Source organism: Peromyscus leucopus, chromosome 4, assembly GCF_004664715.2.
Source record: "Peromyscus leucopus breed LL Stock chromosome 4, UCI_PerLeu_2.1, whole genome shotgun sequence".
NCBI classification, from domain to species: domain Eukaryota; kingdom Metazoa; phylum Chordata; class Mammalia; order Rodentia; family Cricetidae; genus Peromyscus; species Peromyscus leucopus.
The window spans coordinates 66,360,757-66,375,942 of record NC_051066.1 but is presented as its reverse complement, the minus strand read 5'-3'; the positions used below and the strand labels follow the sequence as shown (position 1 = coordinate 66,375,942).

The following is a 15,186-nucleotide window of genomic DNA, read 5'->3' as shown; positions in this document are numbered from 1 at the left end:
TACCACCAAGGATTAGGAATAGAACTCAGGAGTAGAGCATTGCCTAGTGTGTACAAGGTTCTGGGTCTGAGCTTCGGCACTACGAGAAAACAAAATCAAAAACAGTAACAACAACAACAACAAACACTATTCCTAAAACTAAAACTTTCACACAGAAAAAATGACATTTGATGGGCCTGGGGAGATAGCTCAGCATTTCAGAGGATTTACTGTTCTTGCAGAGGACCTTGGATTTGGTGCTCAGGACTCACATAGTGGCTTACAATTGCCTGTAAATCCAGGTCCAGGGTGATTCAATACCCTCTTTTAGCTTCCACAGGTTCCGGCATGTATGCAGTGCACATGCTCACATACATACACATAAACTTAAAATATATAATATACAAAACATAAGTATTATATATAAATATGTAAAAATGTTTTCCTTAAGTGACAGTTGAAGGCTAGGTTTAAGTGTATAAGGCCCTGGGTTGAATCCCTTACACTGGAGGAAAAGACAAAACACAAACGACAATTAAGAAAATTCACTGTGTACTGACAATGTGATGACCTGTGCCTTATACCATAGGTAGGCAACTGTTCACAGGAAGATAAAGATGTTTTACATTTATTTTCTTTTTTTTTTTTTGGGGGGGGGGGTTGGTTTTTCAAGACAGGGTTTCTTTGTGTAGCTTTGCGCCTTTCCTGGATCTCACTCTGTAGACCAGGCCGGCCTCGAACTCACAGAGATCCACCTGCCTCTGCCTCCCAAGTGCTGGGATTAAAGGCGTGCGCCACCACTGCCCGGCTACATTTATTTATTGTTTGTTTGTATGTACATGTCTGTGAGTCTGTGTGGAGAACAACTTGCGGGAGTTGAACTCAGGTGTCAGGTTCAGCTGCAAACACTTGTACCCACTGAACCCACTTGCCATCATCCTCATCTAACCACTCTTTAAAAAGCTCTTTTGATTTAGATCTGGTTGCCTTGGATCTCACTCTGTAGGCCAGGCTGGCCTCAAACTCACAGATTTACCTGCTTCTGACTTCCAAGTGCTAGGAGGAAAGGAGTGTGCCATCATGGCTGGCTTTAAAAAACATTGTTTTTAGAAAGAGAAAATGCTAATTTTCTTCTTTTCCCCAGCAGTGGGGACTAGAACCTAGGACTTTACTCATGGTAGGTAGTTTCACCACTAATCTGCAGTCCAGCCTCACAAGCAAGCTACAAGGGAAAAAAAAACAAACACTGAAATTGTCTTCTGAGAGCTTAGCAATTAAGAGCACTTAAGGAAACTGGGGCCCATCATTTCCATCAGACAGCTCACTAACACCTGTAACTCTGGTCTCAAGGGATCTGACACCTTCTAGACTCTGTGGCATCTGTACACATATGTGTGCGTACTCACACAAACAACTATCTATCTACACACAAAAATAAATCTTAAAAAATCTACATAGGGGCTGAAGGTATAGTTCAGTGATAGTACAAATGTTTAGCATGTATGAAGTCTAAAGACAAAAACAAAAAACAGAACTCAGAGCTGAGTGTGGTGGTGCACACCTTTACTCCCAGCACTTAGAAGGCACAGGCAGGTGATCTCTGAGTTTCAGTCCAGCCAGTGATACATGTAAGATCCTTTCTCAAAAACAACAACAAACAAAAAAGAATTTAAAAACCACAATAAAATAACCCCAAAACAAAGAATTAGAATTCACCAATTTGGGGTTGGGGATTTAGCTCAGTGGTAGAGCGCTTGCCTAGCAAGCATAAGGCCCTGGGTTTGGTCCTCAGCTCTGGGGGAAAAAAAAAGAATTCACCAGTTCATCACTATGGTATCTGTTATAGTAAAAACAAACACTTTATGAATTTTTGCCTGCTGTATGTCTATCACTACACATGTGCATACTAAGTAGCAAAGCAAACATATATTGTTGATTTTAGCCCAAACAAAACAGCAAAAATCCAGGAAATGCTGGCTGAGTGCAGAGTTTTTTCAAATGACTTGTGAAAAAGAATGAGTTTATTCCATTTTTTTTTTCTTTTGAGGCAGTCTTACGATGTCCCTTAGTGTGGTCTCAAAACCACGATAATCCTCTTGCCTTAGCCTTCTGAATGCTGGGATTTAGATATGTACCACAACACCAGGCTCATTTAATTTTTCATTACATTTTATTTATTTAGTATTCATGTGTGTGGTAACATGTGCCATGTCACTTGTGTGGAGGCCAGAGGACAACTTAAGGAGTTTCTCTTCTACCATGTGTCCTGGGATCTAACTCAGGTTGCCAGGCTTGAAGGCACGCACCTTTACCTATGAAGCCATCTTATCAGTCTGTGATGAGAATTTCCCCTGGGGGAACAGGTGTCTCAGGTCCCAAACAGGAGAGGACAGCAGAGCCCAACAAAGAATTCGAAGACTCATGGGGAATCAAGCTCCAGTAGGCAGGGGAGACACATCCTCTCTCTGGTGGGATCACAGCAAGCCTGTCCCAGTGCTGCTGCTATTAGTATATGCACACAGAGGCACAGCACCAGGCCAAACATACAATACCCAGAATGGTTACTTATTATTTGATTACACTACTGTATACATTCTGTATGCCTCACCTAAACACAACAGCAGTGTCTGGTTGGTGAACATTATTTCTAAACATTAATTTCCCCATAACTACATACTAACATACTAACACCTACACTCCTTCTCAGCAATTTCATCTTTTCCACCTATATTTTCAAATTTGCTATCTTGTTTAGTTTGTTAACTTTCCCTTAGACTTCCCTTTAATCCTTACCTTTCACAATTTTCTTTCTTCCTTTTTAAAAATTTTTTAAATTTTATCCTGGTGTGATTGGACAATGGACAGTCTGGGAATTGAACCTAGTTCCTCTGGAACATCAGTCAGTGCTCTTAACCACTGAGATATCTTTCTCTTCCACAATTCTAATCTTTATATCAGCACAAAACCCAATCACCCTTGAACAACTTAGCGCTTGAAACACAGCTTGTGGACTCAATGAGCCTGACATTTCCCCAATGAATCCACAGAGAATAACTTGATATACTGCATACCTGTCCTCGTTTTGGAGCATGCATATATATTCCTAGGTAGAGCCCCATGGAAGGTGAATATGCAAGTCGTAATTTATGTCCTGTTCCTGCAGTGAGCCGAAGGTCTTTGTTCACAGGGACATATTCCAGCATGTCAGCCACCATCAGGCACATTTGGTCCTGCCCAAGAGAAGAGTTAATAGGTGATGTTCAAAGAATATTGAGACTAGAAATGCATCCCTTACCATTTAAGAAAATGATTTTGTGGGGCCTGGCAGAGAGGCACATACATATCTTTAATCCCAGCACTTGGGAAGCAGAGGCAGGCAGATCTTTGTTGAGTTCAAGGCCAGCTTGGTCTACCAAGGCAAGTTTCAGGCCAGCCATGGCTACACTGTGAGACCTTGCCTCAAAACAAAACAAACAAAATTACCAGCCTTTTTTTTTTATCTTGAAAATTGTCTTATCAACATGCATTAAAAAATTTGTTCTTAAAATTTTTATTACTAGCTGGGCAGTGGTAGTGCACGCCTTTAATCCCAGCACTCAGGAGGCAGAGCCAGGGAGACCTCTGTGAGTTCGAGGCCAGCCAGGGCTTCAGAGTGAGTTCCAGGAAAGGCTCAAAGCTAAACAGAGAAATCCAGTCTCAAAAAACAAAACAAACAAACAAAAAAATTTATTGCTGTGCAGTGGTGGCACACGCCTTTAATCCCAGCACTTGGGAGGTAGAGGCAGGTGGATCTCTGTGAGTTTGAGGCCAGCCTGGTCTACAGAGCGAATTCCAGGACAGGACAGGCTCCAAAGCTATACAGAGAAACCCTATCTCGAAAAACAAAACAAAACAAAATGTATATGTATGTGTGTGCCTGGTGTCTTTGGAGATCAGGTGTCAAATCCCCTGGAAATGGAGTTAGAGGCAGTTGTGAACCACCATATGTGTTGGGAACTGAATCCCAACCCTCTGGAAGAGCAGCAAGTACTGTTAACCATTGTTAGCCAGAGCCATCTCTTCAGCCCCAACATGGATTTTAGTGACACAGTTGTGAGGACTAAAACCACCTGTAACTCCGTTCCAGGGTTCTGACACCCCTTCTGATGTCCTTAAGCACCAAGCATACATTAATCACACATGTTGAATGTAGGCAAAACAGTCATACACACAAATCTAAGAAAGATTTTTTTGAAATGACTGTTGCTCTTAAGTGAAGACTGTATCTTTTTTTAAAATTTATTTTTATTTTATATTCATTAGTGTTTTGCCTGTATGTCTGTGAGGGTGTCAGATCCTTGGGACCAAAGTTACAGACAGCTGTGAGCTGCCGTGTGGGTGCTGGGAACTGAACCCTGCCTCTGGAAGAGCAGCCAGCACTCTTAAAACGCTGAGCCCCCTCTCTCCAGCCCTGAAGACTCTATCTTCCATTAATCTTTAAACTCTATGTAGAGCTCGTAATCCTCAAAATAAAAAATAAAAAATAAAAAAAATAAACCAAAGTAGGGAAATGTACAGAAAATGATGGTGATTCAGACTATCAGGATCTGAAAGTGTATCATAATTTCCAAACCAAATGATCTGATCATCTTTAAATGAGCAGCAGGACAGACTTCAATTCTTCCACATTTCACACTCAGATTTTAACATATGCCAATCATAAATGTAGTATTACCTTGTAAGACCACATCCGTAGTTTATGATCCTGACACAGGGCAAAAATGAATGCATCGTGTTCAACACAATGAACAGCAAGACTGAGGGCACGATCCGAAGGCCCCTGATCACCCCTAAATAAAAGGACAGGTTTTAGATTTTTCACCACTGCAAATAAGCAGATCATTAGAATTTGTGATTTAAGAGGTAAAATAAAATTATAAATGGATACTCTTAGCAGAAAGAACAAGAATTTATATGCTAGCATAAGACAAATACATTTCTATGTACTTTATACTAATTATTACCATAAAATTGAATAGGTTCTATATTATAAAAAGCAATTCATTTCATATTAGTTTAGCCCAATAGTCAAAAACTTCCTATGCTAACTTTTTTTGAGACAGGGTCTCATTAATAGCTCTGGCTAGCCTCAAACTCACAGAGATGCACCTGGCTTTGCTTCCTAAATGTTAGGATTAAAGGCGTGCGTGACCACACCAGGCTTATTAGGTCTTTTTTAAAATTACACTTTTAATTGTGTGTGTGTGTGTGTGTGTGTGTGTGTGTGTGTGTGTGTGTGTGTGTGTGTGAGAGAGAGAGAGAGAGAGAGAGAGAGACAGACAGACAGACAGACAGACAGACAGACACCAGGGTTCATAGGTGAAGGTCAGAGGACAATACAGTAGCTGGTTTTCTTCCCTCTACCATGTGAGAGAGAGAGACAGACAGACAGACACCAGGGTTCATAGGTGAAGGTCAGAGGACAATACAGTAGCTGGTTTTCTTCCCTCTACCATGTGAGAGAGAGAGAGACAGACAGACAGACAGACAGACACCAGGGTTCATAGGTGAAGGTCAGAGGACAATACAGTAGCTGGTTTTCTTCCCTCTACCATGTGGGACCTGAGACTGGACTCCGGATGTCAGGCTCTGCAGCCAGTGCCTTTACCTGCAGGGCCACCTGTGTGCTCTACTTCAGCAGTCTTTCCCAAACCAGGGAAGAGCATGGAACTGGACATTGTGAACATAGAAGCATGCTGTCAAAGGGTGGGCTGCAAAGAAGACAGACTCTGGAGTGTGGCTTTCCTCAGGCAGGACATCATGCTATGCACTCTTCAACTGAGGACAGAGTACGCCATGCAGTACAACTGGAAGTACTAATAACACAAGGACCACAGCCTACGCCCTTTGATTCCTTGCAGGACACACTTACCTTATAGCTGTGGGCATCCAGCCCGTGAGCAATCGCTGCATCACTGAACTCTGCTTCAGTTCCACAACTGACGTTACCCCTGCAATGATACACAAGGAACCTCCTGAAAATAACTTAGAAAAACCCAAAGCCACAAATGGTAGAACCAAGAATGAGGTCTTTATAATACACGACAGACTTCTACATTCCTATACTAACAAGGTTCTTCTTATGTACTTCAATGTACTTCTCTACATTTATCACAACTAAAATAATTTGAATCAATAAGAGATCAATAAAAACAGCAACTTTTTTATATTTTTAGGAAAAATGTCTTGCCATTTACAGATAGCAGCCCATTCTTCCACTCAAGAGAATCATATTTTCTTAATCACTGGGTACCTTTCATGTGGCAGTGGTTCTAGGTGTTGGAGACTCAGTGGTAAACAAACAACTGACCCCATGAAAGTTAACATTCTACCATTGGAGGATGAGAGAAGTAAGGAGTTAAATTAATAGGGAAAAGGACCGAAATGAGTATTGCTGGTGTTGTGGAAGGCTGGATTTTCAAGGATGGTCAAGGAAGGCTTCACTGAGGAGACAGAATCAAGAACTAAAACCACCAAGTTAGGAAAATGCCTCATGTCATTAAGAAACCGCAAAAGGGCATGTAGCTGGTATAGAGGGCAAAGGGAAAGGAATGAAAAGATGAGGTTAGAGATGACAGTGGGCACTCACTGTGAGCCAGTGTATGGAGACTGGCTTTATTCAGATCACGATGGACACTGGAGTAACATGATTTCATTTTTAAACTTATTTATGTGTACAGGTATTTTGCTTGCACATGTACACACACACACACCACTTGCATGCCTGAAACCCCTGAAGAGGGCATCAGATTCTGTGGCTCTGTAGTTACAGACAGTTATAAGCTGGTATGTGAGTGCTTGGAATAGAACCCAGGTCCTTTGGAAGAGCAGCCAGTGCTTTTAACTGCTGAGCCAGCTCTCTAGTCCCTAACCAATGTTTAATATATCAATATGCCTGAGAAGTTCCTGAAATGGGAGGGCGGATCTGGAGACATTTAGGACATTAATCCAATAATGCAGGCAAGAGACAATGTGACTCGGAACAGGCATCAGTTGTCAAACTTGGTCCCCAAAACTCATTCTTTGTAAATACAGTACTTTAGTATGAGGGTGGAACAACTAGTAATTTACGTCTACTACTGAATTTGAACAGGCTATCACACATATATATAAAATCTATTTTCCCATACCCAGTATCCCTTCTTTCCTCATCCACTGAATAAAGGTATAGCATCAGGGACCAAGCAAATACTAATGAAAGCAGGAACTCTACAGCCTCAACCCCTGCACTGCCAATGGACGGGACTGAACGCCTGTTCTAATGGCAACACTGACCACTAAAGACAAATCCACGCTCCATTCCCATCCTTACCTGGTATGTCATAAGGAGGTAGTTTAAGGACAAAGATGCCGCCAGCAGCAGATGGTAGAGCGAACAGAGCCTCCCCATCACTGCTAAGCCAGGCTGCAGAGGTGGTAGAACTTGGGGACAGTCCAGGTACTGTTGGAATTAACTGATAGTTGCAAGGATCTCTGAAATCAACTTTTCCAATGTCAGTAAATATTGACTGCATTTGACTTTCAGTTACCAGCTCCTGTAATGAAAAAGAGTGTTTTGAAATAACCTGAATTTTGCTTAGTTCTTCTCAAGTACTAAGTATGTTTATTTAAAAAGATGTTGATGGGTTGGAAGGATGGCTCAAACTCACAGAGATCCACCGGGCTCTGCCTCCCAAGTGCTGGGATTAAAGGTGTGTGTCACCACCGCCCAGCAAAAGAAAACTATTTTATCAACTTAAAATGTCTGATCTTTTTGTTGTTGTTGTTGAGACAGGGTCTCATGAAGCCCAAGCTGGCCTTGAACTCCAGACCTTTCTGTTTCCATCTCGTAAGTAGTGGGATTACAGGCACAAGCTTGATTTATGAGGATGGAACTCAGGGCTTTGTTCATGAGAGGCCAGTACTCAATACTAAATAACATCCCCAAGCCTAATCATTTCAAACAATAACTATAAAGTATGCTTGGTTAACAAGGAATTCAACTTTTTCCCATTTCAAAGAATATCATTCCAGTCCTAAGTCTGTGATAGCTAGCATACTATGGAAAACAAGCCAGTGCACACAACAATCAACTTACACTTCTGTACATACGAGAAGGGTGTGGTAAAATTAACCTGTGCACTGTCTGATTGGTTAATATCAAGATTATCACATGATTCTGAGTTTCAGAGACATGAACCCCACTGGGTAAGAGGCTGCAATTCTGGAATTTTAGGCGAACTGCATTATTCAACAAATTTATGTCCAGTGATTCCTCCACCAGCTCCAATGTATCCCCAGAAGTCTTCCTGTTAAAAAGAGAGAGAGATTATTTAATTAAAGCTTTTCTTTCTCAATGACTGCTGCAACAAAATGTATGATAACAGTGTCTAAACGAACTCTGCAAATTTGAAAAGATTAGACAATCCAATTTGAATCACTTTTCATCTCTCTCTCTCTTTTTTGAGACAGGGCCTCTCTACATAGCCCTGTCTGCCATGAAACTCATTACAAACCAGGTTAGCCTCAAATTCATAGAGATCTGTCTGCCTCTGTCTCCTGAGAGCTGAGATTAAAGGAGTGCACCACCATGTCTCACTCAGATCACTTTTCCATTTAAGAATATATTATATAGGCTTATAAAACACAGCACAACAAAATCTAAGTCTCATAATGGTAATGTTAAATATACATCCCATTTCCTTAGTCCTTACTTTACTTAAGATAAATTTTTGGGTGGTGGTGGTGCCCGCCTTTAATCCTAGTACTCAGAGGTAGAGGCAGAGGCAGGCGGATCTCTGTGAATTCAAGGACCGCCTGTCTTCAGAGCAAGATCCAGGACAGGCACCAAAACTACATTGAGAAACCCTGTCTCCATAAACCAAAAACCAAAACCAAAAAAAGATAAATCCTACTATATAAAAATTAACCCTACCACTTGTAGAGGAATGAGGTATCTACGCACACTATATCACCAAACAATAAATAAGCACATTTCCCTTTTCTAATACTTTTTAACATATTAAAAAATAGCAATTTTATGAGTTTTGCTTTTGTTGTGTAAGGGTCAGTACTTCATAATATTTTTAAAACTATAAAACTAACTGCACGTTGGGCCTATCAAGGTTAGTTTCCACACTATTCTGCTAGCCCAGCTTCCTGTTACTCTTCAGAGACCTTCTGAATAAATGGCAATAAGCACGTGGAGTGTAGAGGTAACTGCCATGTGCACTTGGAGATCTGCAGACCTACAAAAGCACGGACTCAGAGCTGACATTCAGGAAGCGCTGTCTGGTAGGACACAAGTGCACTGGCAGCAGCTTGTGTGGGAGTGGGAGGAGGGGCTTTATTCAAATCCAAGTCACAGCACAGGAGCCAAGCTGTTTTGCCAACAGTCAATATGTCTGAATTTAAATTCATGTTGTCATTCTAATCACCCCCACTGCCTGTGCTGTCCTTTGTACCCATCACAGATGCCACTTGACCTGGTTCTGTAGGGTATTACCTTTGCCTTCTAAGTTCTCGTCATTTTAAAACATCTTTTGCACATACTCACTGGTCTATGTCAACATGTATGATGCTAGTGTGGATCCCGAATGTCTCTCAAAGTCTTAAGTGTTAAAGGTTTAGTCTTCAGGGCACTAATGAGATGTGCTAGGGCGTTTTAAGGGTAAGGCCACAGGACCAAAGGCAAGAACAGACCTATTCTGTACCAGAACCTCTATAACTACAAACCAAAACAAACCTTTCTCCCCAGACGCCTCCACAAATCCATAGGCTCTCTATTTCCTGCTAGGTTACCTATCCCCCAACAAAAATCAATATATTTTTAGAATTTTTACTCTTAAGAATAGAAAAGCTGCCTCTACAACTCCATAGGTTCTATGCCTGCAAATTCAACTAACCACAAACTGAAAACAAAAACAAAACTTGTGTTTGTACCTCTATCCTTTTTCTTTTCAACATCCCTCTATACAGCACAAGTATACACATAATATTAACATTACACAAAGCATCAAAAGTGGGCTAGAGGTGAATTAAAGTATGTGTGGCCATGCAGATTACATGCAAATATTATGCTGTGTAGCACAAAGAACCTTTGTAGACTGTGGTATCTGAAGAGAGAGGTGCTGGAATCAGTCCCCTAAAAACAGAGGGACAATGGCTCTTTGGCTTTATCCTTGGGGGCTTTTCATACCTGCACCAGGTGATACTTAAGTGAATGCCAAAGGTTTCTCCTTTACATCTATCTTGCTGTGGTCACATTGACTTCAGAATGATAAAATGAATTCTTACAGCAACAATCAAAACTATATTTAAACCATAGATATATACTATATATATATATATACACACAAAATATGTATACAAGCATACACACAAATCAACCAACTCATTCTCCTTTAATTTTAGCCTTTAGTTTTGTCCCTCTGCTCCTTTCAAAGAAATATATTCTTTTATTAAAATTGTTCTGGCTAGTTGCTTATGATGGCACATAACTAATCTGGCACTGGAGGTAGAGGCAGACAGATCTTTGTGAATTAGAGGCCTGCTTGGCTACACTGTGAGTTCCACACCAGCTGGGGAATACATAGTGCAACCTTGTCTCCACTCACCAACTCCTCTCACACAAAAAGTTAAGTTTGGGGACTGGAGAGATGGCTCAATGATTAAGAACACCTGTTATTTTTCCAGAAGATCCAGGTTTGCTCCCCAGCACCCACACAACCACCCATAACTGCAGTTCCAGGGACCCAGATGACCTCTTCTGGTCTCTAAGGGCACCATGTATGCATGTGGTGCACATAAATACATGCAGACAAAACACTCATACACATAAATTTCCCTTTTAAATTAAAAAAAGTATGTTTTCAATGTTCTATTCATAAAGTATTTTTGAGCTTTATCACTTCAAATCCTCTTCATTTTCCCTCTCCAATTTACTTGGCTTCTTCCAAGTGGCTCTCTGTAGTTTTCTTTATTATAACTGTTCCCTTGACTAATGACAGGAGAAATGCCACCTGTACGTTTCTCACCTTGACTCCTTTTACTGAAATTCAGCCTTACTCTTGGGACTGTCATCTTTGGTACATGTAAACTGTGGTGTTGTTTTTGATTCAGCTGTCTGATATTACCCACAATAGAGGAAAGAAAAAAATGCTATGAATGAATCTAGGTTTTTCTATTCTTAAGAGTAAAAATTCTAAAAATCTATTGATTTTTGTTGAGGGATAGGTAACCTAGCAGGAAATAGTTTAAAGCAGTACATAAGAAAACACCAAGAGGGGGGCTGGACAGATGGCTCAGTAGTTAAGAGCACTGGCTGCTCTTCCAGAGGACCCAGGTTCAATTCCTAGCACCCTCATGGCAGCACACAACTGTCTATAACTCCAGTTCCAGGAATTTGACACCCTCATACAGACATGCGAACCAAATACCAATGCACATAAAATAAGAATAAATAAATCATTAAAAAGGTAAAAAAAAAAAAAAAAAAAGAAACAAAACAAAAAACCCACCAAGATCATTTTGCGTTGATATTCTTAAAAAAAATTGGACAAAAATTACTTATAGCAGGTCATACAACTAAAGAAATGATAACATACTGTTGTGGTGTGAGTAAGAATGGCCCCCACAGACTTATATATTTGAATGCTTAGGGAGTGGTATTAGGAGGTGTGGCCTTGTTGGAGGAAGTGTGTCACTGAGGGTGAGTTTTGAGTTTTCAAAAGCTCAAGCCAGGCCCAGTGGCTCACTCTTTTTTCCTGCTGCCTGTTGATCCAGATGTAGAACTCTCAGCTAATTCTCCAGCACCATGTCGGCCTGTTTGCCACCATGCTTCCCACCATGATGACAATGGACTAAACCTCAGAACCTGTAAGCAAGCCCCAGTTAAATGTTTTCCTTTATAAGAGTTGCCATGGTCATGGTGTCTCTTCACAGCAATAGAAACCCTAATAAGATACATATCGTGCTTAAACAAGGCCAGACCCATGCTAGGATGTGAGAAGATTCCTCCAATGTGCAGGAGTCTAACTGCCCATCACTTTACCAACTAACCAATCTGCATACTTGCCTCCAAAACCAAGTCTCCTTCAGCTAAAACACCTTCTTCCTGCATCCACCCTCCTTCTTTTAGTCTTTCTTTGATATTCAGATTCTTTGTTCCCCGGCCTTCCCTCTAATCCAGCTCTGAAGTTCTGCCCTTTCCCCTCCATGGTATCTTCTGGATCTCTCTTTGATCACGCTTAGTTGACTTTTTTGATCGTTTGGATCTAACTTTCTACACCCTCCTCTCCCTGACCAATAACATCTAATTGTCCCATTATCTCCTCAATTGTCCCATTATCTCCTCATAGTCCATACATTTTTCTCTGGGGCAAGCATGAAAATCTGTATTTATATACCTATGTTATATCATTAGTTTAGTGTCTTTTTGTGTGTGTGTGTGTGTGTGTGTGTGTGTGTGTGTGTGTGTGTGAAGTGACAAAACAGGCGGCGGTGGTGGCACACGCCTTTAATCCCAGCACTTGGGATGCAGAGGCAGAGGCAGGCGGATCTCTGTGAGTTCGAGGCCAGCCTGGGATACAGAGCAAGTTCCAGGAAAGGTACAAAGCTACACAGAGAAACCCTGTCTCGAAAAACCAAAAAAAGTGACAAAACAAAAGTGGCATCTACTATATTCCTATCCTTATATAGCTACCATATCTTGTACCATTTCCCAGTACTCAGCATGATGTATGACATGTATAAGCTCAATCTCATCAGCAGGATGAAGCTTCAAAGACTATATTGACATTATGAATGTGTGTCTAAAATGGGTCTTCAATGTTGTATCTCCTAAACTACATTTCTTTGTTTTTATACTGCTAGGAGAATACCTCTCCTAGAACCGATTCTGGCATGAACTGAAGACAGTGGGTCTCTATTCCTAAGTGTAGATTACTGCCAGACGTAATAATTTGGGACAGGCACGAATATTCATACACCAAACAACTCTACCTTCCAGGGGGATGGGGCAACGCAGCACTCACCAATGAATGAACCTGTTTCTGGTGACGGAGAACAACTTGCCACTTTCCACATAATAGAAGCCTCCCGCGCTCTCACTGTATTTCACCGCTCCAAACACAGCATTTGCAGTCCCTGCAAAATGAATGTGGTCGGCTTGCACACGTGTTTCTCTGGGGATGACAGGCCCTGAAGAGTGCTGAGGAAGCAGAGTGCAAAGGGACTGACAGTGCATACAACAGGATGTGGGAAAAGGAGAAAGAAGTCAGGCTGTGATTCCCAGGCTTTGGACATGTGGACTTGGATAAACCAGGGAGGAGGCCAAAGGCGTACACTGGAGGATCCCGAAAGCAAACAGTGGCTCCCATTCCCCCAAGCCCTTTCCGTACCAACGCCGCAGGCTGTGAATTCCCGAAAGTGCCTGGGCCTTTCGCGTTCAGCTCCGCTCAGCTCCACGAAGCTCCGTTCCAGGGATCCCGCCGCCGCCATCTTCCCGCCGCCGCCGCGAGGCCCGACGGGACAAGGGCGGGTCGCGCCGTTGTCGTCACTTCCGGGGGTGTGGCGCAGGGCCAGTGGCACGGCGGGTCTGGGTAGCTGTGGCTCTGGCCGAGCACCGCGGGTCTGACGGTCAGCCGCGGGTTTTCACCACGAGAATGAGTCCGAGGAGGGCGGAAGACTCCTCGACCTGCGGTCACCTCAGAGCCGGCGGCGGCGGCGGCGCCCTTTCCCGGCGGCCTCGAGCAGGGGCGGGGCTCTGTGTTTCCATTTTGAAAAGCTGGCGCGGGGAGTGGCTGGGAAGAGCCCCGAGGGGCCGATGGCCTTAGCCGGGGCCGCACGTAGCTTGTGGTCATCTTCCCCTCGGTCCCATGTCGCCGTGTAAGTTGTCACCCAGCCTCTTCGTCGTTCAGCAGAATGGAAGAAAAGTGAACGGAAGAGGGACCTTTTGTGTTGGCATTTTTGCGAGACTTTTTTTTGTTTACACAACCTCATATACGTGCATGTGTTGGGATAGCGGCTCCCTTTTTGGCCTAGGTTGGCCTCCAGCCCTGATCCTCCTGTCTCAGCCTCCCGAGTGCTAGGATTAACAGGCACCTGCCACCATGACGGACACCGGTCGGATGTGTTGAATTAAACGTTAATGTTGCAACCTCCTGAGGTTACCAAAATGCCACTCAATTTGCAAGCGTGCAAAAGAATTGTTTTTTATTCTTCCCTGGGACCTCTCAGCACTCTGGAGGTTGAGGCACGTGGATTTGCTCATTCAAAGCTATCTGGGGCTACATAGTGAGACTTTGTGAATGAACGAGTAAATAAAACTATCTACAACTTCCATCTAAATTTACAGCTGAACATATTCCTTGGCAACTCCATCAGAACCATAACAGTGGGTAGTTCCCTAATTCTGCCCCAGCAGTCACATTTCCCTTGACCATTTGCTGCCCTAATGAGTATTTTGAGATCATAACTGCCCACACCTTTCTCACTCTCACTCTCAGTTTACTTTGAAAATCAAAGCAGTCGGTCTGGGTGGGCACAGTGGTACATTACAGTAGCTTTTGGAAGCAGGTTAGATCAGGGGTTCTCTATGTCATCTTCCAATTTATGTCAAGATGAAGGCTGGCCTGAGGCTGTCTGAAACCCTGGCTCCAGTGAAACAAAAAGCAGTCAAGTGTGATGGCCCACCTCTTTAATCCCAGCACTTGGGAAACTGAAGCAGTGAATCTGTAGAGACCCCGTCTCAAAAAACAAAACACAGTGACTGGGGAGACAGTAGAGCAGGTCACAAGGCTTGTTATTTAAACACAAGAATCCAAGCTTGGATCCCCAACGCCCACATACACGATTTCAGGTGAGCACCGGTGCCTCTGCATAAGGTGGAGAGGGATCCAGAAAGACACGTGGTCATCAGCTTTTGGCACCCATGTGCATGCACTACCACACTTATGTAAACAGACGTATACACTTATAGACCACACATACACAACAAAAAGGACAACTTGCCCTGTAACTGTTTTTCCCACTGCCAGCATTTGTAGGCTTATGCTTCTGATTCTGCACATTGATTTGTCTCTGAGCTTATAGAGAGATATGCTTCCTACGTCTACCTTAGGTCACCTGATTATCATTTTAGCAATTCTTGTCTGCATCTCTAACTTTCCCAGTTTTTACCAAGTTACT

General features: G+C 42.6%; 1 protein-coding gene across 1 annotated transcript in view; it reads right to left on the bottom strand.

The window, feature by feature from the left end:
* Positions 1 to 13,540, bottom strand: part of Nup160 (nucleoporin 160) — a 60,298-nt gene extending 46,758 nt beyond the window's left edge. Inside the window, exons 1-7 of the mRNA XM_028859402.2 lie at positions 13,398 to 13,540; positions 13,032 to 13,143; positions 8,096 to 8,306; positions 7,331 to 7,553; positions 5,891 to 5,969; positions 4,694 to 4,808; positions 3,051 to 3,209 (exon numbers count right to left, since the gene is read on the bottom strand). Coding sequence (XP_028715235.1) covers positions 3,051 to 3,209; positions 4,694 to 4,808; positions 5,891 to 5,969; positions 7,331 to 7,553; positions 8,096 to 8,306; positions 13,032 to 13,143; positions 13,398 to 13,497 — 999 coding nt within the window. The 5' untranslated portion in view covers positions 13,498 to 13,540. The remainder of the gene's footprint in view (positions 1 to 3,050; positions 3,210 to 4,693; positions 4,809 to 5,890; positions 5,970 to 7,330; positions 7,554 to 8,095; positions 8,307 to 13,031; positions 13,144 to 13,397) is intronic.
* Between the last annotated feature and the right edge of the window lie 1,646 nt (positions 13,541 to 15,186).